The 22,208-nt window shown below is 37.7% G+C and overlaps 1 protein-coding gene and 1 long non-coding RNA gene across 2 annotated transcripts in view; one reads left to right on the top strand and one right to left on the bottom strand.

Annotated features, from left to right (window-relative positions):
- The window catches only part of LOC137229211 (uncharacterized), a 640,020-nt gene extending 620,953 nt beyond the window's left edge, over window positions 1-19,067 (bottom strand). The window contains exon 1 of the long non-coding RNA XR_010945593.1: window positions 18,931-19,067. This is a non-coding gene — a long non-coding RNA (uncharacterized lncRNA). The remainder of the gene's footprint in view (window positions 1-18,930) is intronic.
- A 30-nt stretch (window positions 19,068-19,097) lies between these two features.
- On the top strand, window positions 19,098-20,977 carry SMIM30 (small integral membrane protein 30). The gene is made up of 3 exons (XM_067746781.1): window positions 19,098-19,179; window positions 19,537-19,604; window positions 20,067-20,977. The coding sequence occupies exon 3, from the start codon at window positions 20,112-20,114 to the stop codon at window positions 20,289-20,291; it is 180 nt and encodes a 59-aa protein (XP_067602882.1). The 5' UTR covers window positions 19,098-19,179; window positions 19,537-19,604; window positions 20,067-20,111; the 3' UTR covers window positions 20,292-20,977.
- Window positions 20,978-22,208: the final 1,231 nt, after the last annotated feature.

Here is a 22,208-nt window from a genome sequence, read left to right as displayed (position 1 = left end):
ACAGGAGAGCCAAAGGGCTGTTGGAAATGAGAGACTCGAGGCACACAAAAGCTCACATACTCCCAGTCCCAGCACAGAGACCGTAATTTGAAAGGAGCTTGGGTTAGACAACTTGCTAATCTTGGAAAGCTTCCTAGAGAGGTGGGAGGCAACTGAGACTCCCCCGAGGACATAAACACTGGTGGCAGTCAATTTTGGGAGCTTGATCTACCAGGCAGACACTGGTGCTGGCATGCACCATTTTGGAGTCCTCCTTCTAGCCTATCAGTGTTAGGGGCTTACCTGCCCACCAATGGGACAGTACCAGCCCCAGGACCCACCAGGTCATGCAGACAGCCATGCTGGGACCTAAGTGTCCATTGATAGATGAATGGATAAAGAAGATGTAGTATGCAACGGAATATTACTCAGCTATAAAAAAGAATGAAACCTTGCCATTTGCGACAACATGGATGCACCTAGAGGGTATTATGCTAAGTGAAACAAGTCAGACAGAGAAAGACAAATACTGTATGATTTCATTTATATGTGGAATCTAAAACAAATAAACATAACAAAACAGAAACAAACACAGATACAGAGAACAAACTGGTGGTTGCCACAGTGGAGGGAAGTGAGGGGATGAGTGAAATAGGTGAGGGAGATTAAGAGAGGTATAACCTTCCAGTTATCAAGTAAATAAGCCAGAGGGATGTAATGTACTGCATGGGGAATACAGTCAATAATATTGTAGGGCTTCCCTGGTGGTGCAGTGGTTGAGAGTCCGCCTGCCGATGCAGGGGACATGGGTTCGTGCCCCGGTCTGGGAAGATCCCACATGCCGCGGAGTGGATGCGACCGTGAGCCATGGCCGCTGAGCCTGCACATCCGGAGCCTGTGCTCCACAACAGGAGAGGCCACAGCAGTGAGAGGCCCGCGCACCACAAAAAGAATGAATTTAAAAATTTTAAATTAAATAATATTGTGATACCTTTGTATTGTGACCGATGGTAACTATATTTATCATGGTGATCATTTTGTAATGTATAAAAATACTGAATCACTATGTTGCACACCTGAAACTAATGTAATATTTTAAGTCAATTATACTTCAATAAAAATTTTAATTAAAAAAAAATTAGAGGGCTTCCCTGGGGGCGCAGTGGTTGGGAGTCCGCCTGCTGATGCAGGGGGCGCGGGTTCGTGCCCCGGTCCGGGAGGATCCCACGTGCCGCGGAGCGGCTGGGCCCGTGAGCCATGGCCGCTGGGCCTGCGCGTCCGGAGCCTGTGCTCTGCAGCGGGAGAGGCCACAACAGTGAGAGGCCCGCATACCGCAAAAAAAAAAAAAAAAAAAATTAGATTCTCCACTTATCACAGAATAGCCCCCAAACAGGCAATACTATTCCCATTGCTAAAAGTATTTGAAATATATACCAGCATACCATACAAGTCAACTGTTCCCTACAATGCCCTCTCACCAAACTGAGGTGTTTTCACAAACAAAAGGATTCAAAAGCAGCAGAAGTCAGGATGGCTTTTGCAGTTTCTCAAAGCATGACCTACAAAGGAACTCCCTCTCTCTGTGTCATGCAGGCTAATCCCTACTGGTAGCAATGATAACGCTAATATACTGGCTGCACTCATCTGATGTTATTTATGTACCTCCAACTGACGACTAGTAAAATGAGGCTTTAAAAAAAATTCATTAGGTCCCCTTCCTTTCTTCCTTCCCTCCTTCCTTCCTCCCTCCCTCCCTCTCTCTCCCTTTCTCCGTCTCTCCAGATTGTCTTTTCTTTTCTCCAATAGTGAAAAAAATGGGTGCTAGTAGGTCTACATGTACCGCAATCCCTATCTCAGGCTACATTGGAAGACCAATGGATCATCACCCAGAGTAAACCTGTCACTTCTTCACATCACCTACCCACAGAGAAAAAATTCTGTTTCTTATCTATCTAGGTGTCTACATCAAAAGCTTAGGATGTCACCTTTGTTTTTTATCTTCTAATATCCAATAAGTTACCAAGACCCACTATTCTTGCTAATACTCTCAAATCTGTCCACTTCCTACCATCTCAATGTCTCCACACAATCTGGGTCTCCACAATCTCTTCCTTGTCTCCTCACTGACCTTGATGCCTCTACTCATAGCCTTTCCATCTGCTCACCACACTGCAGCTAGAGTAATCAATCAAAAATGCAAATCTGGTCAAGTTATTCCTGTTAAAGACACTTCAGTGGCTCCCCCATGTTCTTAGGATAGTCTTGTATGCTCACAATATATGTTTCTGTAATCAGACCCCTGTTTATCTCAACTCCTCTTCACCTTACTGACCCTTACAAAAGTAGTCTGTTTTCACTATCATGAACTACAGCCAAGCTCTAAGGCCTTTGCACCTGTTGCCCCCTCTTACTAGAAAATCCTCCCTGCCATATCCCTGCCTTTAACATGGCTGAAACTTACTCAATCTAAAGGATTCATCTCAGATGTTAGTTCCTCCAGGATGCCTTCTACCTTACCTGCTTGGCACTCCCATAGAAATTGATTATCATCAGTCAGTGTTCACTTTTAGCTTCCCCAACACATCAGTAAGTATTTGTTGAAAAAAAAATTTTTAATTCAAATCATTTTGTTGCATGACTGTTGGTTTTACTGTAGCATATGTGTATAAAGATCCAACTTAACTAACAATGAACCAAGCTGCTTAGCTTTGCATCCCACATTTAACTACTTGGACACACATAAACTAGGCAATTTTAACTTTATACTATTAAGGGTTGACAGAGACCCTGATATCATTAAAGCCAAGTCCTATAAATATAAAAATATATGGGTTTATATTTACCAGAAAACCAAGGTTTGAGTTTGCAAGAGCTCACTCTAGTTTTATTAATATAAAAATCAACCTTTATTGTTTCAGGGTCATCTCAGTGACACAAAACTGTCTGAAAATTTATCAACTGCTTCCTTTTCACAGTGATTAAGAACTGCCTGGTTAACAGAGGGTAGAGAATTGCACAGCTATAACATGCTTAGTGTTATCTGAATGTAAACAAATGTGATAACTGAAAGCAAATTCAATCAAAAGAAACATTACCACTTTCTCAATGATTAACATGAAACTAGTTATCTAATGAAAAAAATTTAGAACAAAAACTTCAAGGTGACCCAAGACTTAGGAGTTCCTAATGTGAAAGCTTAATTCTGTTATAAGTCAGTCAGCATCAATATAAACTCTGTATCTGTCCAATTTAGAAGAATCTCTTGGATAAAAAAAATCTAAGGTTCAACTGTCAAACACAGTACCTAAGCTTTGATTTTCAGGATGATGGGTGAGGAAGGTGATGGGTGAGGAAGGGGGGTAAAATGTGAATATTCTCTGTTTGCTTTGATGGTCCACAGTAAGCACAGTTCTAATTAATCTTGCCAGTAAGAGAAGCCATAATCCACAAGGACTCACCTTCCCAGCCAAGCTGCTATTCTACATCCTGTATGGCTGAGTGCAGAATACTGTGCTACCTAACCAAGTATAATTGGTACTGGATGCTCCACCCAGATTCCTTCCTCATCCTTCCCTCAGCTGTTGGGAATACCATCTTTTGACAGTTCACATTTGTGTCCCTCACAGAGAAATGCCCTTGGCCACAAAGAACTGCCTCACTTAAAGTTAAGCTCCCTCTCAGGGGAGAGCTCACAGTCAATGAGCTACTCATACAAAGGAACAAAAACATCTTTGCTTCAATATAGAGTATCTCTGAAGGAACATCCCAGCTCAAGAGCTCCCTAAAGGCTCTACTGATGCCTCAGTTGCACTGTGGGTCAGGTTCTCCCGCTTCCTGATCCTCCTTTTCTCACTTCCTTACAGATGCATTTCTGGAGACGACTTCTCAGAAAACCTCTTCATCTGAGAATCTACTTCCAGGCAGCCTAATCTAAGACTCAAGTCAGTAACTATGAAAGGCAAATATACTAGTATACAGTAATTTTGCTGACTTCATAGGTCTTGGTATCAGTCTTGGTCTTTTGTTACAGATGTCAACCTATTAACTGAGGCAAAGACAAGATCTAAAATCTAATCCACCACTAACTGACTCCAGTTCCCATTTAATTGTAAGAAAATTTAGGAACCAACTCATTGGTACTATAGGTTATCTTACTTTACCCTTTATCCTCAACAATTTTGAATGTTTGGCAAAAATTACTGGATAATTTTATCATCACCCAATTATAAGAGAAAAAATATTCTAGATGAAATTCTAATTAAAAGAGCATAAGAAGAAAAGGAGAATAAAAATGATTTGTCCACAGTAGATCTCTATGTTCTCAAAGATAGGGGAAATGTACTTTTGTTGGACTTATAAAGATTCAGGCCTTTTCTGATCAAAATATAAAAGAATTATTAGAATAGAATCTACTTTTTATGTTCTCAATCAATCTCTTAAAATCTCCTTTGGAAATGAAAGAAAGGTTGCCATGAAATCAACTGATTCATTTATTCCATTCACTTCTCAATCCAAAGGATATGAAAAGATCCTAGGTTTTGAGGTCTTTGTTTTTTCTTTTTTGTCTTTGTTTTTTTGTTTTTGTTTTTTGAGTTTTGTTGTTGTTGTTTTGGTGTCACCATTTTGAAGAGGAGAAATTAAATCAGTTGGTCTGCCTAACTGTAGTCTCATTTGTCTTAGTTGATACAAACCTAAGTTTCTCTTCTAGAGCATATGGACACAAAAACTAAATAGATCACGGTACAACAGCAAATGCTGATGTGCTATCCTTTTAAGAAAATATAATTTTTATATATAGATGCAAACTGCCAAACAGAAAAGGAGGCTTGCCCACAAAAATAAATCTGTTTCCTTTAAGTAGAAATTTCTGTCAAGTACAAATAGAATCACTAACTTAAAAGTAGTTTCCTATAACTGAATGACAAGGCCCTATTCCTGTTGGGGAAAGGAAGATGCAAGTGGAGGCAGAGATCCATTCTTTTATGTTTTACAGGAAAAATAAAATGATATGTGTCTTTCTCTTTCACTCCCAGTGTATCAAACCTAGACTAGTTTTTCTAGATTTTTCTACAGTTGTCCCTCAGCATTCACAGGGAATTGGTTCCAGGACCCACCATGGATACCATGATCCAAGTATGCCTAAGTCCCATAGTGGGCCCTCTGTATCCATGGGTGCAGAACCAGCAGATTCAGAATCAGCATATGTGGAGAGCCAACTGTATATTTATTGAAAGAAATCTGCTTATAAGTGGACTTGTGCAGTTTGAATATCTGTTATCCAAGGGTCAACTGAACTATGTACTTTTATGAATAAAAGTGTTTTAAATATTCATATATATAATATATAAATTATATCCATTACTGTGCTAGTAGGTACATTTCAAAAACACAATAATAGAAGTATTATAAAAATAAAACAAAAATGAAATTAAAACTTTACATAACTTCAGTTTATTAATTAGTGGTCCAAAAATTTTTCCTCATACTAAAATATTCTTTTTTTTTTTTTTTTTTTTTTGCGGTACGCGGGCCTCTCACTGTTGTGGCCTCTCCCATTGCGGAGCACAGGCTCCGGACACACAGGTTCAGCAGCCATGGCTCACGGGCCTAGCCGCTCTGCGGCATGTGGGATCTTCCCAGACCGGGGCATGAACCTGTGTCCCCTGCATCGGCAGGTGGACTCTCAACCACTGTGCCACCAGGGAAGCCCCTAAAATATTCTTAATAAAAATTCTAAAATAAAGATCAATGCAATCAAATATACATCATTTCTCTCAAACTTAGCTTAACATTTATTGATGCTATGATTCAAAAGTATGGTTCTAAATTCAATTATGATTGTCATAAGCTAAAAATAAAATGCTAAACAAAGATAAAAAGATCCAAATAGATGAGGCACATTATTGGCTGTGTTTATTAAATCATGAAATTCATTTTACAATCCTTTTGAGTGGTTAGTATTATATTTAACCCATGGTTTTTTTGCAAGAATCTTTGAAAGTTAATCAAAACCAGATAGGACGATATGGTCATCTACTTAACCAGAAAGACAAACACTACAGTAAACAATTATATGTTGAAAGTGAACTAATAAATATGGGCACTATGGTTGACTCTCACTCTTCCTAGAATAGCTGGGAGACTCTTTAGAACACATGATTATTTGACAAGTTGGCAGTGTAAGGGCACCAGTGTTAAACCACGTGATAAATATTAGTAAATCTGTATTTCTTACTTTCAAGAGGAAATTAATTTTAAAAAGAATTTGAACATTTCCTTCCCAAACTCTCTGGCAATCCAGGGAGAAAATCTCTTACCTAAACAACTGATTCCAAAGAATTGTTTAGAAAAGAAGACACCAAAAATTTAACCTTGGTGTTTTTTCAGGCTTTGCTTCCCTGAGTAGTTAAGCACCTAGACAGTATGATAAGCAGGGTCAACATGTTTCCAGATCAGCACACTGCACATATTTTGGTACTCACATGCTCAAAAGTCAAATATACTATTGACCCTTGAATGACACAGGGGTTAAGGGAACCAACTCATATGCAGTTGAAAATTTCTGACTCCCCAAAATCTTAACTACTAATAGCCTACTGCTGACTGGAAGCCCTACCAGTAACATAAACAGTTGATTTACACATATTTTGTATGTTATATGTATTATATACTGTATTCTTACAATAAAGTAAGCTAAAGAAAAAACAGTAAGAAAACCATAAGGAAAATTTACAGTACTATACTGCATTTATAGATGCCATAAGTTTACATCAACTGTTGACAAGATGAACTGTCTGTCAGTACCTACATCAATACTCTATTATATGGTATAAAACACTGTAGATGTTATACATAATACTAACACTAGACATCAAAAACAAAAAGATAGGGACTTCCCTGGTAGCACAGTGGTGAAGACTCCACGCTCCCAATGCAGGGGGCCTGGGTTCGATCCCTGGTCAGGGAACTAGATCCCACATGCATGCCACAATTAAGAGTTCGCATGCCACAACTAAGGAGCCCACATGCCGCAACTAAGGAGCCTGCCTGCCACAACTAAGACCTGGTACAACCATATAAATAAATAAATATTGAAAGAGAAATTCATTTTTATTTACAGGTATAATGATTCATGTATTAATAATGAAGCAGCAATATAATTGCTTTAGAGTAGCCTAGTGTAATCTATAGGAGTGCTTCACAGTAGCCTAGCCTATATGCTAAGGAATGAATTGTTATAAAACTTTCATGGCATACAGTATTATGGTCACATTCATAATACAGTATAGGAAACATCGTTACTTTAAGAAAACACAAAAATTTCTAATACAGTTCTTGCTACAAAACAAGCTCACCACAATAGCAACAAGAGGTGGCTATGAAATTATTACATTAGGACAATAATGTACTACAGATTTTATACAGTTATAATTATTTTTTTAGCCGCGGCATGCGGGATCTTAGTTGCCTGACCAGAGATCGAATCCATGCCCCCTGCAGTGGAAGCATGGAATCTTAACCACAGAACCACCAGGGAAGTCCCTATATGCTTATAATTTAAAATTGCATCTTGACATTTGTTTACATTTCTCTCAACTGCAAATGGTGCCATGTACAGTCTGTAAGTATATGTGTAAGTTCTGATAAATTTTAACTTTTTATAATAGATTTGTGTACACTTTATGGTATTAAATGATAAAAGAGGCTTGTATCTACGTGTATTTTATGCATTCATGACACATTTTTGCTTAATTTTTTTCTATACTTCTGGGCTACACAGTTCATCTGAGAGCTTTATCAAATTGTCACAAATCTCCACAAAACTTTCCAATACATTTACTGGAAAAAAATCTACGTATAAGTGGACCCACGCAGTTCAAATCCATGTTGCCCAAGGGTCAACTGTACTTTGATGTCCAATGTTTCATGGATTTACTCATTCAGAAATTAAATCAAAATAGTTCATTTCCCAGGAAAGCACAATTTGAAATTTAGAATAAGAAGAAATATGAAAACTTACTTTGGCCCAAGATTTAATCACCCAGAAATGTACAAATGTACAGTACAATGACTTGATATCCACAAGTCTGTTAAGATCATTCTGACTAATGGCAGGAAGCATTTTGTAGGTATTCCACAACAAATCCATTTTCGGGACACATCACATTCAAAAGCCTGAATAAGCTTTTATCTTGATCCTCAGATTATAAACTTTCGCTGGTCTGAATAAAATATACAGAACCCACTTTTCATCTGTTCACTTTAGTATTACACAATAGTTTAGGGAACAGTATCAGTTACACAGACTGGTGATAAAATATGAACAATATTAACAATATATCATATATACTTATGTATTTATAAATATTAAGAAATCATTAACAAAGTTTTCTTTTCAGAAATAGAGAAAGAAGTCCATTTTCCCTTCCTATTTGAAATAAAGAAAGAAATACTAAGAATAAAGCCTTTGAAAAGAGAAATAGCAGTGTCTCAGAGACTCTTGAATAAACTCTTAAAATGAGCACCAGACAACTAGCATAAGACTTGGGTGGTAAGAGGAGGAGATAAGAGAATGAGAGAATGTCAAGTTCAGACAGAACCTTCAAGGACATGTAAACTAATCATCCTTTTGAAGTTTGAATCCTTTCTACATCATGTAAAGTGTTCATTAAGCCAGCCTATTGACTGATCAAGAATTCACTGCTCACCAAGATAGCCATTTCTCTTAAAACATTAGAAAGCTTTCCCTTATATTGAGCTAATACTTGCCTCTCTATCTCTGTCACCCACTGGCAATCCAGAGCAACTCCAATTCCTTCCCTTTAGTTTAAGGCCTCTCCTATGGGATGAGCTATCAAAAATACTAGTTAGTCTCAATGAGTCCTTTCCTTTACATCCCATAGTCTTTCAACTATGTTTTTCAACTAACGATTCTAGTGTTATCATAGCACAGTCCTGGTTAATATCCAGTTTGTTAATGTTTCTCTGAAAGTGGGGAACCCATAAAAGAACACTATATTGCTAGACTTGGCCCAAAGTGGAAAGAGCAAAGCAGAACTTCCCCTCTCCATTCGAGATACTACACATCTATTCCTGCAGCCCATGATTACATTCACTGTTTCCATGGCTATGTCACACATATTGATTCAAACTGAGCTTTATGTTGACTAAAACTTTAGTCTTAGTGTGTCAACTAAAGACTGCTGCTCACCATCTGCCTCTACAAGGATGAAGTCAGTAGCCACTGCAGTCGCTGACCCTCAACATGCCCTGAAAGGAGTTCAGGGTGGAGATCAGGAATGAAGCACTCTGTGCTCTGGGAAAAACTGGCACAACAGGCCTTCAGATAGTTAGATATTTTCAAGAGAAGATTTTATGAGACCAATTTCTTGTATCTTCTCATATCCAGAAAAGCACTAAAATCACTAACAGAGACATCTGCTCTTCATGACTAGCAGCCACCTTCTGCCAAAATGTGTGCCTGATTGCACGTATCCCCTCTCGCCAAAACCATATATATATTGACCTCTCCTCCTCTACCTCTTTGGAGCAATTCCTCAGAGCTATCTGAGAGGCTGTCTCCCAGTCTATAGTCCTCATTTTGCCCCAAATAAAACTTAACTCACAATTCTCATGTTGTGCATTTTTTTCAGTTGACAAGTTATTCATTTACTCAATAAATATTTATGTAATGCTACTACAAGGATATTATAATACTTGGAACAGTATGAGAAATTAGTGAGAGATAATTGAAAGAGGTAAGACCTGGGCCCAAGCCCCACTTTATCCAGCTGTAACTGTGTGGGCAAGAACACTTGTTAGACCTACTCAATTTTCAGAACTAGCTTGCTACCTGCTGGTCGCAGTTCCAAAGCATATGGATGGGCCTTCAGCCAGCAATTTAGAATACCAGCACTCCAGGTTATCCATTTCCCTTCCAAACACCTATTGAGAGAAGAAATGTTTAGGGAAGATAGGTCCAAGGCTTTAAAAATTCAATCCTTGGTTAATGTTGAATCACCAGAAAGCTACACGTTAGGAACCAACCACATAATACCTTTCTGATCACCTTCCGCGAGTTGCATTTAATGCTTTGTCCTAATCTTTAACAGAAGATTGTTGTAAAAAGTAACCATGTGAAAATCACAACTGCATTATTATGTTTTAAAGCTGCTGATACTGTCCATTTTGTGGCTGAGTCCCTTTTACTGCTAGGAAAGGCTTTGTTTTCTCTGAGGAATGAGATGTTTCTACAATTCCAAAGATGGAAATCATCAGAACGTTTTATACATTTTTTAAAAAAGTAAGTTTTAGAGTTTGGGAGCTTGGGATTGACATATATATACTAACATGTATAAAATGGATAACTAATAAGAACCCACTGTTTAAAAAATAAAATTAAATTTTTAAAGTTTCTTTTTTGTATTCTACTTATTTTATTATGAATATATTTGTGTGTACATATATATATATTAAACAAATATTTTTGTTTTCTTTCTTCTATTATTTCCGTATCAGATAACATAAGATATATTGACTTTATATTTTAAAAAAGTAAATTTTAGAGAGAGACAGGTAAGTCTGTAAGAAATAATGAGAAAAAATGCCACTTGAAACATGAACAAATAGCAAGAAATATTTGTATTTCCTGCTTCATCAGCAGCTGGAAAGGGGTCCATGAGAGCAAGATGGATAATTCAAATTGGGTCTTAATAAACTTATTATTAAGTTAAAGATCGTTGTTCAGTTGCCTCTATGTTTCCTCTTCCCAAATAATCAGGCCCAATAACTTATTCTCCCCAATGACAAAGGTTCTAAGAGCTGATGAACCTAAGAACTACCTAGAGAACTTGTTTTAGAAATTTGCATTTTTAAATAAACTCCCCATGTAATTGGGATGCAAGTGAACCACATAATACATTGTTTAGAACCCTCTTCCAGGACCAATTTTTGGATCACTTGAATTAACTCTGTCACTCATCCCTGGGCTCTCTGTTGTCTCTTGAGGGCCCTTTAAAAGCCTGGTGACCGAAAGGTATGTTGAGTATTCTACTAAAGCAGAGCAGATGAAAGGGTTATGTCTCCACTCTTATGCAGCACACCACATTCACTTTAATATGCAGTAGTGTTGATAGGCATGCTCACAAAAGCAGTGCTTCACTTTGACTGTCAGATTGAGTTCAGTGACTTATTTTGACTCTCTTGACAAATGAGAGCTTAAAATGCATTAAAGTGGGTCCAAATCACAATCAAATGAAACTGTGAAGAGCACTGTTTGGGACTTTTTCCTCAACTGAACCAGCTGCAATCAGTTTTTAAAACATAATCTACTCCATTTTTTAAATAAAGAATTTTCCTTTGAATAGAAAATCTGGCAACCTCCTTGAGTAAAGTCACTCTTCCAGAAAGTAAGATCTTTTTGTCATAATTTTTTATTCATGAAGATTTTAAATTCAAACAATACCACTTTTAGAATATCTACAGGCAAGTAACCTGTTGTCAGGGAATAGATTTATAAACAATCAAAATATTACAGGCAAGAGTAAAGCAACTTTATTGTTGTTCTCTAGCTCACAATTTCATGGATGAAGAAATCATTCCATGACAGAAACTGGTGTTATACCATAAAGTTCTCTACCTGGACCATCTATATGATTTAGCAAAAGAAACAGATTTAAAAACTAAAGTGACCAATCACTTACAACATGTCAACTGAAAATTCACAGTAAATATCTACATAAAAGGTTCAGGTACTCATATAAGTTCCCAAGATCAATCTAAACGTTACCACTTCCAAGATATTTCTTACCTATAAAAACTCTACTCCAACACATTCTATCATGTCTAAACTGACTCTAGATAAAAAGCATTTTCAAAGAACAGGTTAAGATATCCAAAGAAGAAATTCAGGATTTGAAAAATGAGTGATTTTACTCAGAAAATGCCCAGATAGAAATTTTTTAAGTCTTTAGACTTAAGAGAAATCACGCAAAGACCAGTTGGGGCATGATTCACTCTCCTATGCTACCTGCATTTTCTATCTGGTATGTTTTTAATTTTATAAATTTCATGCTGTCTCCATGGTTACCAGTGCTTAATCATAATGAGCCCCTAGTCTATACACAGGAATTATTATTTCCTTATGAATTGCACAGACTAAATTGTTAATAACTTCTCTATACTTTTGCAATGACTAGTTTAAGTTTTTCACTTCTAAGCAAAGATTTTCAAAAGGTTCTTTTGACTTTCTTTTCTTCCTTTCTGAATCTTGTATATTATATGGACTTCAGTGATTTCATGATAGTTGAGATTTGCCAACACATCACAATCTATGTTCTTTGATATATGATGTCTGTGCCCATCAGTAAGTGCTCTTCTGAGCCTCAGTCAAACATCCCTTAATTTTTAAAAAACATTTTTTGTATATACCTATTAAATCTAAGTCAAACTCAATTAACAAATTAGGTGAATACTGCTATTCATTCATTCACCAAACTAGGGCCTAGAGGGGAAGTATATAAACACCAACAGCTCTTCAGTGACTCACCACAGTTAGGCTTCCTAAGCAACACTAGAGCACCTTATTTCAAAGATAATTAAAATGCAGTTTGATACTGTGGACATTTTCCACATGAAACCATGTGGGCAATGACTAAGAGTCAGTCTTTGTCAGATTTCCTGGGTTCATAATCTGATTCTACCACTCACTTATGTGACCTTAGATAAATTACTTAATCATGCCTCAGTTTCCTCACCTGTAACAGGGGATAATAATAGTGTCTCCCTCACAGGATTATTTTAAGGAGTAAATGGATTTACATTTGTTAACGTGTGGAATAGTTCCTGACACATATTAGTCACTATTTAAGTGTTTATTAAATATAAATCAATCAATCAGTCCTAGCCTATGTATCATGAAACCGTGTTTTCTAAGAAAATATTTTTTCCCATGAGAAATATTTTTTCACCCTCCCATGAGGCAAGATAATCCTCACTTTAAATTTCCTTGTGCAGCACTTAAATATTATCTGATCAGCTAGTCTCATATCTATGAGAGTTATAGACACTGACCATATTGAGCATTTTATGTGTCACTTCATTTAATCTACAGTGGGAGTCCTACAAAAGATTGGTGATTTTCTCATTACAGATGAGAAAACTCAAGTTTAAAGAAGTTAGATAATTTGTACAAATTCAGTGAGTTAGTAAGTGGCAGAGATGGGCCAACTGATGACATATCCAAAGCCAATGTTTTTAATCAGTCCATTACCATGGATAAAGTACTACATAAAAAGATAATTTCACAACTTTTCAAAACTATAAATTTGTCCCGTCCAGGTATTCTTAGCCTGCTCCTGGAAGCCCAGAAATGTTAAATTTGAATCTGTCAGTGCCTGTGGGTGTGGTTCCTCTGCTTCCTGGACACCATAGGCTTGTGTGTGTGTGACTGACTCCCACAGATTACTGAGGTTCATCAGGGGAAATCAAGGTTACATCGGCAACAGGCTCTAGATGGTGCCGGGAACCATGTCAAAAATGACCTTCTGCAGTTTGCCCATTCACGTCTGTAAGATACTGACACCAGAGTGTTTAGATTCAGCAGCAGCTGATTAGCTCTGGAAAGTGCAGCGTATCTCATGCTGTTAGCTTAGTTGGCTCTAATGTAACAGTCTCAGTGATGAATGTCCTATTACTGATGGGAAATACTGATTAACTCTGGGTTGGCCTTTTTTAATTGTGAAGCTCCAATAAAATGTCTCCACTCACTTGGCTTGGTTCAATTGCTAATGAGGAAGTCTGGGTTGTATGAACTTCCTGACACAAATCAGTGACTGCAAAATCTTGATGTCAGCCTATCATGCCTTCTCTGATTGATACCAGAAGTGCCTTCCTTCAGGGCCTACCAATGCCTCACTTCTAACAATTATAAAATAAGCAGAAGCCACTTCTTCATTCTTCTCTGAAACCACTTTTGAGTAACAATTGACTTGTGAAATTTTGCCCTCCACCACTCAGACAAGTGTCTAAAGTAAGGTTCTTTGTCTCTGAGTATCATCGGCTACCAGTGATCTCTGTTTCAGTGAAGGATAGTATAAGCTTAGGTTCTTCCGAATTGAAAGACTACATTTTGGATCTGATAACACTAGACACTTAATGCCAAAAGAGGAACTATATAAAAGCCTGCAGAAGCATTCAGACAGCTTGGGCGGGGCAACGTCAGGGGAGATGGAATGTGGCACTGCTTCAGAAGAGCTGTGGTTCACGTTGCTATCAGAGATGTTCACAGGCAGAACTTGTAGCTAGCAGACGCTTGGCACAGAAGAAGCTGCTCATCTCCCTAGTACTGCTTAAGGAAATGATCATCTCTTTTAGAAGAGGGAACTACACATGTACAACATGGCAGTCATTGTCCTGGTCAGTGATCTGGACAAAACATCTAAATCTGAGTTATAGCTAAGAAATAACAGTTCATTAAGATGGTTTGCAAGAACGTCAGAAATCAAAAAGCAGCTTCAGGTCAAAGGAGTGGAGGAGATCATTATATTCACTGTATCCCAGAAATTAATCCCTGCCTCTACATTACTTAATACTAGTAAACCCTGAGTTGACATTTCCAGTTACAGTATACAATATAAACTAATGAAAACCAATTATATGACTCTTGACTTATAAGTCAAAGACAAACTTTAAAAGAAACAAACATGATTTTTTGAAGCTATCTGGGAAAATAGAGTTCCTTCATCCATGAGTATAAGCAAATTAGTTCTAAGTAGGGGTTGTAAGAATAATGTTTATCCTCTTCAAACAGTGGACCTTACTGAAGCCAAGGAGGTAAGGTAAAAATCTTGGTACCATGTTCAACACAGTGCCATCTCTCAGGGGTAATACAAAAGTATTTCCTTCTGTCCTGCAAGCTCTGCAATTAAGTATCCCATAACAATCTATCAAGAGTAATACATTCCTCTGAGCCTACAGTCTCAGTTATTATAATTCCCTCTTAGCAAATCTTCTAATGCTGTCATTTCCTTTGCTGCAATTTATAGAAAAAGCAGTGCAGAGTTATAGACTAGCTGCTGTAACTAGAATTCAAAAGGAATTAAGAGTCTTTGTTTGTTTGCTGGGTTTTCTTGGGGTGGCCACAGAGTTCATTCCAGCTGACTGATTTCTTGGAGCTATTCACCCGTATCTAGACCCTCCCAATCACATTTTCAAAACCCTTTGGACCTAACATGATCAATCAATGATGTGACAATAACTGAATGGAGAATATATTTTAAACATAAACCTAACCACCAGTAGGTATGAAATAAATAGTAAAATCCCATCAAGGCAACAAACGGACAGCTTTTGAGTACCAGGGGAGTGTTTTCCAGTCAGCTCCCAACCCAAAGCCTAGGAAGCCTAAAATGCCTCTGTATCCAGGGAGTTCCACAGACATTTTCTATTTACCATGTTTGTCTGCAGAAGAGCATATTCACAATGGAGAGAAGCCACATCCTGAAGACCCCATATATTTCATGGATTTGTTTAACAGAAAATAGTAACAACAGTTAATATTTAATGAGAGCTTACTATATGCTAGCCACTAATTCTGGAAATTAACTCATTTAATCCTCATAATATACATATGAAGCAAGTACTATTATACCCCATTTTATAGATGGATAAGCTGAGTCTTAGAAAAGCTTACCAACTTGTCTATTGTCATACAGTTAGTAAGCAGCAGGGCCAGAATTCTAACCAACTGGTCTAACCCCAAAGACCCTAACTCTTAATCAGTAACCAGGGGAACAGACCTACAAATAAGAGGGAATTGATAAGTACTGAGCTCTGGTAACTTTTTGGTCACTTTAGAAACATTTCATTTAATTCTCACACAGCATATTTTATAAAAGGAAAGTAAGTTTCAGAGAGATTAACTACTCAAATCCATAAAACTAGCAAGGGAAAAAGCTAATATTCCATATACTACATCACAGCACCTCTCCACAGCTTAAAGACTAAGTGGCAGAAATAAAAGCAGAAATCTCACCTCAATTTGCATATCGGTGCTGTTATAAGAAAGTGACCGAGATGTCCCTGGTGGTCCAGTGGTTAAGACTCCGCAATCCCAACGCAGGGGGCCTGGGTTCGATCCCTGGTCAGGGAACTAGATCCCGATGACGCAACTAATACCCAGCGCAGCCAAATGAATAAATAAATAATTCTTTAAAAAAGTGACCAGTGGAAACTGTCTGGCAAGGATGCTGATAGGACACAGAAGAAAATCTGTAGTTAACAACAAAATCAGCATAACCAAGGAAGAAAGAATCTAAAACATTAGAGCACTGCAGTGTTGATGTTGGGGGGGGTGTGTGTGTGTGCGTGTGTATGTACTATTTCATTGTTTTCAACTACTCCTTTTATTTTCTTGACAAAATCTTGAGTAGTTCTCAACTAGGGACAGTATCTCACCAAAGACTATCTGGCAATACATGAGGGCAGTTGATTATCTTCACGATTAGGGGATTCTACTGGCATTTAGCAGGCAGGGGCTAAAGATGCTAAATATCCTGCAATATTATGTTGGCACAACAGAGCACTGTCTCACTAAAAATGCCAGTATTGCTCGTCCAACATTAGAAAGTACTTAAAGAAACCATTCAGGTATTGCTAAGAAAAAAATACACCATCCAGATGGGCTTAATCAGTATTTGCACCCCAAGTGGACAGAGGAAGTAAATAGGGACCATTATAGACAGGTTTCTGAACAAAGTAGTTCCTGTTTTAGGTACTACTGTGTCTTATACATACATAGACATAAAGCCTTGCTATTAATATTATGGAGAAAGTATGTGAGACCTAAATTTTGAATAAAGACTCAAAATAATCTCAGTCGAAATACCTTATGGTTTAGCCTAAAAGCAGACTTCCTACTTATAAGGTAGTTTCTACTACGAACAGTGTAACAGTGACTAAACATTAATCAACAAAATTTGATTCAATAAAAATATGAATCAATAAAAACACAAAATTGGCATGCTTAAGAAACAGCAAAAAGATGAGTGTGATTGGAATGAGCATGAGTGAGTAGTAGGCTGATGTCAGAAAGGCAGGCAGAGGCCAGAATGTGTAGGGGGTTGTAAGTCTTGATAAGGAGCATAGACTTCTGCTTATTGTGATGGAACTGGAGAGCTTTAAGCAAGGAATAAATGATCTGACTTTTTTTTTAATTTTTGAATTTAATTTTATTTATTTTTTTATACTGCAGGTTCTTATTAGTCATCCATTTTATACACATCAGTGTATACATGTCAATCCCAATCGCCCAATTCATCACACCACCCCCCCACACCACCCCCCGCCGCTCTGCCCCCTTGGTGTCTGATTTATTTTTAAATCACTAGTTAGGGTAGTAAGAAGAGAACACTGAGAACTAGAATACCATTCTACTTGGAAACTAGGGTTGTAATAAGGCAGACAAAAGCATATACAGCAACACCTTTGTTAAGTTGCCTGATGAGGGTAGATGCTGGTTAGGAAAAGTTAACCAATTTTATTTTGAAACTACACGGGCCCAAAACATCTCTGCACAAACTTCTGCCACTCTTTTTCAGATAGGCCAGGTCATCATGATCTCTTAACATAATAAAGAAAAAGCATTTTATCATCAGCAGACCTTCAAATTTAAAACTAACCCATTATCTTCAACACTGACACCCCTAGAAACAAGTCTGTAATAATACTAAATTTACCGTGGTCTCTGCTGACTTCAGCAAACTGAATAAACATATAGGGAAAAATTAAATCCCCAAATTGTTCACACTAGAATGCAAAAGAGTATTTTTAAAGAGCTGCTATTTCAAATATAACTGATTAGAAAGGTACAAAACCAGAAGTAGCACAAGGCAAATGAGTCAAAGACAGAACTTGTTAAAATAATCAAGTTTAGAGAAGCAATGCTGACATTACTGTGTAATTTTCCATAGACTTCCAATTTGCAAGACACCTTGCTTTGGTTTATTTGGCACTGCTTTGTCTCTCAAGAAATCCTGCTGGCACATTTATTTATTCAAATAATTGTTATTAACCAACATTTCTGAGCACCTGCTGTGTGTGTGTTAGAAGCTAGGAATGTAAAGCTTTGCTGTCAGTCCAGAGAGATTAGTAAAGTGTAAGAAAAAAGATGAACAACAATAAAAAAATTACGTGCCAATTATGGGCACTGAACTGAAATATACCTGCTGTGTCTCAGAGTCCTAGGGGGACTTTCAGACAGGGCAAGTGACTTCACCCCTAACCCACATCACTAATAACTGATCATTTCCAGGGTACCAAAAAAGTCCTCTAGTCAGTAAATGAGAGTTCAGAAGACTGGGTGATTAGAAAGGTTCAGTAAGGACTTCGTAGATTAAATTAGACTTCAAGAAAGCCTTTCAGAAAGGGCTAAGACTTACATATGCAAATAATTTATCCTTATGACTTAGAAGTATTAATTTACAACTTTCCATAAATATTTGGGGATACATAGGGTGGGTATCATAAACATATGAGTGAGAAGAAATCTCTAAAGCGTACCATACACTGCACTCCTGAAGTAATAGGGAAACAGAACTCTAGAACCTGAATCCGAGACCCTCTTATAGTGCTTAACCTGTTTTTCCTCAAACGGCCTGTTTTTCCCTACAGATGTTTCTGACATTTTCCAAAACGTCTTATTAAACATGTTTTCCACCATTGCTTAAGAGTTAACAAATATCATAAGGCACATTTGGAAAATGGTGTCAGGGGATTCCCTCCTTCAAAAATGTTACAAGCCTCTAGGTTAAATGCATCTGAAACAGATGGCTCTGCTCGGGTGATTTCTTCCGGCTGCTGTGTCTGCATTTCAGTCAAAGAAAAGGACATAACTTCTTGTGTCTTGAAACCTTGAACAGGGTGAAAAAAAACACTTGCTGTCATTTTTTTTACCTTTTTGTGTGTGTGTCAGCTTCCGTACAACTACACTAAACTACTTCACCAGTGACAGGTTCGGCCACATGAAGAAGCCCCGGGAGCTCGCTCCTCAGCGTCTCCGGTAGAGCGCGACCATCTTCCCGCAACCAGTTACAAGGGAGCGCGCCGGTGCATCCTGTGAGTTGTCGTCACAGGGGATTGTGGGAAGTGTAGTTTAGAGACTCCGCCCTGCTCGCCATTCCTGTAATGGCTGCTTCCTGGAAGGTAATGTACGAACTTGTCCCCGAAGGCTACTTAGATTGCCCAGGGTATTTGTAAAACAGGCGGCAGATTTGCACGTTGCCGGGCCAAAGCAGGGATTCTTTTTAAAGTCCTACTATCAAGTCCTCGAACGAACTTGTTTTTTTGGTTTTGGGTTTTTTTTTAGCTTTTCCTTTATAGGCTAACTGACCAACTTTTAAATCTAGTTCCCCTGCTTGAACAAACTGTTGTCGTTAGTTATTACCCATTCTTCTCCCTTACGTACAACCTCCCCGCTCTGCACTGACTCTAGCTGCTGCTTTAAAATAATAATTAATAATGTGCGATTTTTTAAATCCTGCTACGCCCCTCTGATAATAGGTGCTGTCACGTGGAGCTTAGCCTTAGCATCCTGAACTGGTAGAATTAAAAAAAAAACGCTTTCTTTGGTAAGTCTTACTATTTCCCCCACGACTTAACAGAGTTATATGTGGTTTGACTTTGCCAGATTTGTTTGCATTTCCTGGATGGGAGAGACCCTAAGAAAATATAATTTTCATTCACTAGGATAGTTTCCAAGTTAGTATCTTGTGCCTCTTCTGTCTTTTCTTATTCTGCTGTTCAATTTCTGTTTTGTTGATTCACACGGTGTTGGCGTTATAGAGTGGGGAAAAATCGCTGGAGTAGGGGAATTATCATGAGAAGGGGCGATTAGCCTCAAATGACCATCTTTAAGTACCGTTTACTTCCCTCAGTTTCTTCCACCATAAAATGAGGAGATGGGTCTGAATATAATTTATAAAGTCTCTGATTTAAAAGGTTGTATGAACTGTTGTCATGTATTCATACTGTCATTTGAAAAGGTAGGAATTTTTAATGGTTCCTTTTTGTTTCCATGTTTTAATTTCTAGGAACCTTCAGCCTTTAAGAACCAGTCACCTCAAGATCTCGACATCATGATCTCAGTTTCAACACAACTGTTCCTAGTTTTCTTTTCATTGCTTCTGGTGCTGCCTGTTGTGGAAGCAGTAGAAGCCGGAGATGCAATTGCTCTCTTGTTAGGTGTGGTTCTCAGCATTACAGGCATTTGTGCTTGTTTGGGGGTATATGCACGAAAGAGAAATGGACAGATGTGACTTTGAAGGGCCTCCTGAATCAAACCTTGCCCTGAAAACCTTTGTGCTATTGAGGTTCAGAACTGAGTTTTGGTGTCTGAAAGTTCTCAAGAAACAGTAAATAGGGTAGCTTCATAGTCTTGGTTATTTCCCTATAAATAGGAACAAACTGATATGTTAAATGGAAAACAAAACGTTTTCTTCACAACAAATAATGCACTGAAAAATGCCGTCTGTAATTTGCATTTGCTAGTTAGAAAGAAGGTCAAAGAAGTGAGATGGCTGAACTCTGCATAAGTAATATTTCATAATTTCAGAATTCTCAATAATAAGAAGAAAACTCTTGCCCAGAATCCTAGGAAATTGCCACTGTTTAGTTATAATCACTGCCTCCTGCATCACTGAGGAGTCTTTTCTCCATATTTTTAATGCATTTTTGTTTTGTTATCTCCCAAGTTAATATTGTACCTAGATATTAAATACAGTTGGTCAAAAAATTAAAACTTATCTCTTTGTGGGGGAAAAAGTTTAGAAAATGTATTCGATGTATCTAACATTGAAATGGAGAAAAGATTTAATGTAAAAAAATTATATTGACACTGAAATGGAGAAAAGATTTAACGTTTAACAAAAACAAAAAAATCTTTATAAACTGCTAACATCTCCATGGTGAGAAGTACTATATTAAATATAAACCCATTATGTAAGTTACTGTGTGGTGTTTATTTCAGACTGCTTTTATCTTTGTGTGAACTTTTTATAAAGTAAGTGGAGAAGAGTAGGATGCCTTACCTTAACTGATCACACTAGCTTGTAGAGATACAATCAGTGAAAAAATGAGAAATGGGCAGCATCAAGGGAGGGGAGAGGCCTCTGGTAGAGAATCCACAGATGCAGAAGGAAAATGTAATGGCCTATACTGATTTACACACAAGCCAGATGAGGCGTAATCTCCCTGACCTTGCTACTTAAGGTGTCCTCACACCAGCAGCATCACCTTAGGACTTGTTAGATCTGCAGAATCTCAGGTCCCACCCAGACCAATTGGATCAGAACTTTTGTTTCAAGAACCCAGGATAAGTTATATGCACATTCAAGTTTAAGAAGATTGCTCTAACTTGTTTGAGCCCAAGGATCACCCAAAGCACTTGATAAAAACTGTTAGATTCTCAGGTTCCTCTCCTGGTTGCACTGTAGTAATTGTAGGTTGGGGTCTGGAATTCTATGTTTAACAAGGGTCTCCAGTGATTCCTTTGATTGTGTAGATGCAGCCAGCATAGAATTGTATGAGTAAATCAAACTACTATAGGGTCTTAATGAAAGCAGGTAGTCAAATTTTTTCCTAAAATAATGCATTATCCCATCTCTAGCTCTCCAGGTAACACTGGGAGCCTTAATTTTGATCAGAAAACAGGCAGCAGCAACCTAAAATCCTTAATGTGCATTTCTCCAGGTGTGAGCAGACCTGGATTTCATGAGGGATTTGGTAGAGGGTACAGAGAGAGGGACAGCCACACTGTAGACACAGAAACCACATGGATCTGTTTTTGTTATACTTGTTTTTTCACCAAAGAAAACACTAATAGTTTTTTATTCTGATAAATTGGCTGTTATACATTGTGTAATCAATAGAATTTTTTTAATTTTTATTGGAGTTTAGTTGCTTTATAATAGAACTTTTTTACATGTTTTTTTTTGAAAGATGGAAAAAGGAATGCAGATTGCGGGCCAGTTTGTCCTATCTCATAAAATACCAGCCTATTGGTACTGATGTAGAGAGGCTGCTCTTGCTTCCTTGTATGTCTGAACTTTTTGATTGGCATTGGGAGAAATCATACCTAAAGTACATTTTTTTAAAAAACAGGAAAGCCTGTTTTTGTTTTTACTGGAGGCTCAGGTAGCACATGACAGTTCATAAAATGGCTTCAGGGGTAGGGG

This window comes from Pseudorca crassidens, chromosome 8 (assembly GCF_039906515.1).
Source record: "Pseudorca crassidens isolate mPseCra1 chromosome 8, mPseCra1.hap1, whole genome shotgun sequence".
Taxonomy (NCBI): Eukaryota; Metazoa; Chordata; class Mammalia; order Artiodactyla; family Delphinidae; genus Pseudorca; species Pseudorca crassidens.
The sequence above is the reverse complement of the archived record's forward strand: the minus strand, read 5'-3'. Positions and strand labels throughout refer to the sequence as shown.

Excerpts from the sequence above, each read along its gene's own strand:
- SMIM30 (XM_067746781.1), top strand. The coding sequence starts at position 20,112 with ATGATCTCAGTTTCAACACAACTGTTCCTAGTTTTCTTTTCATTGCTT.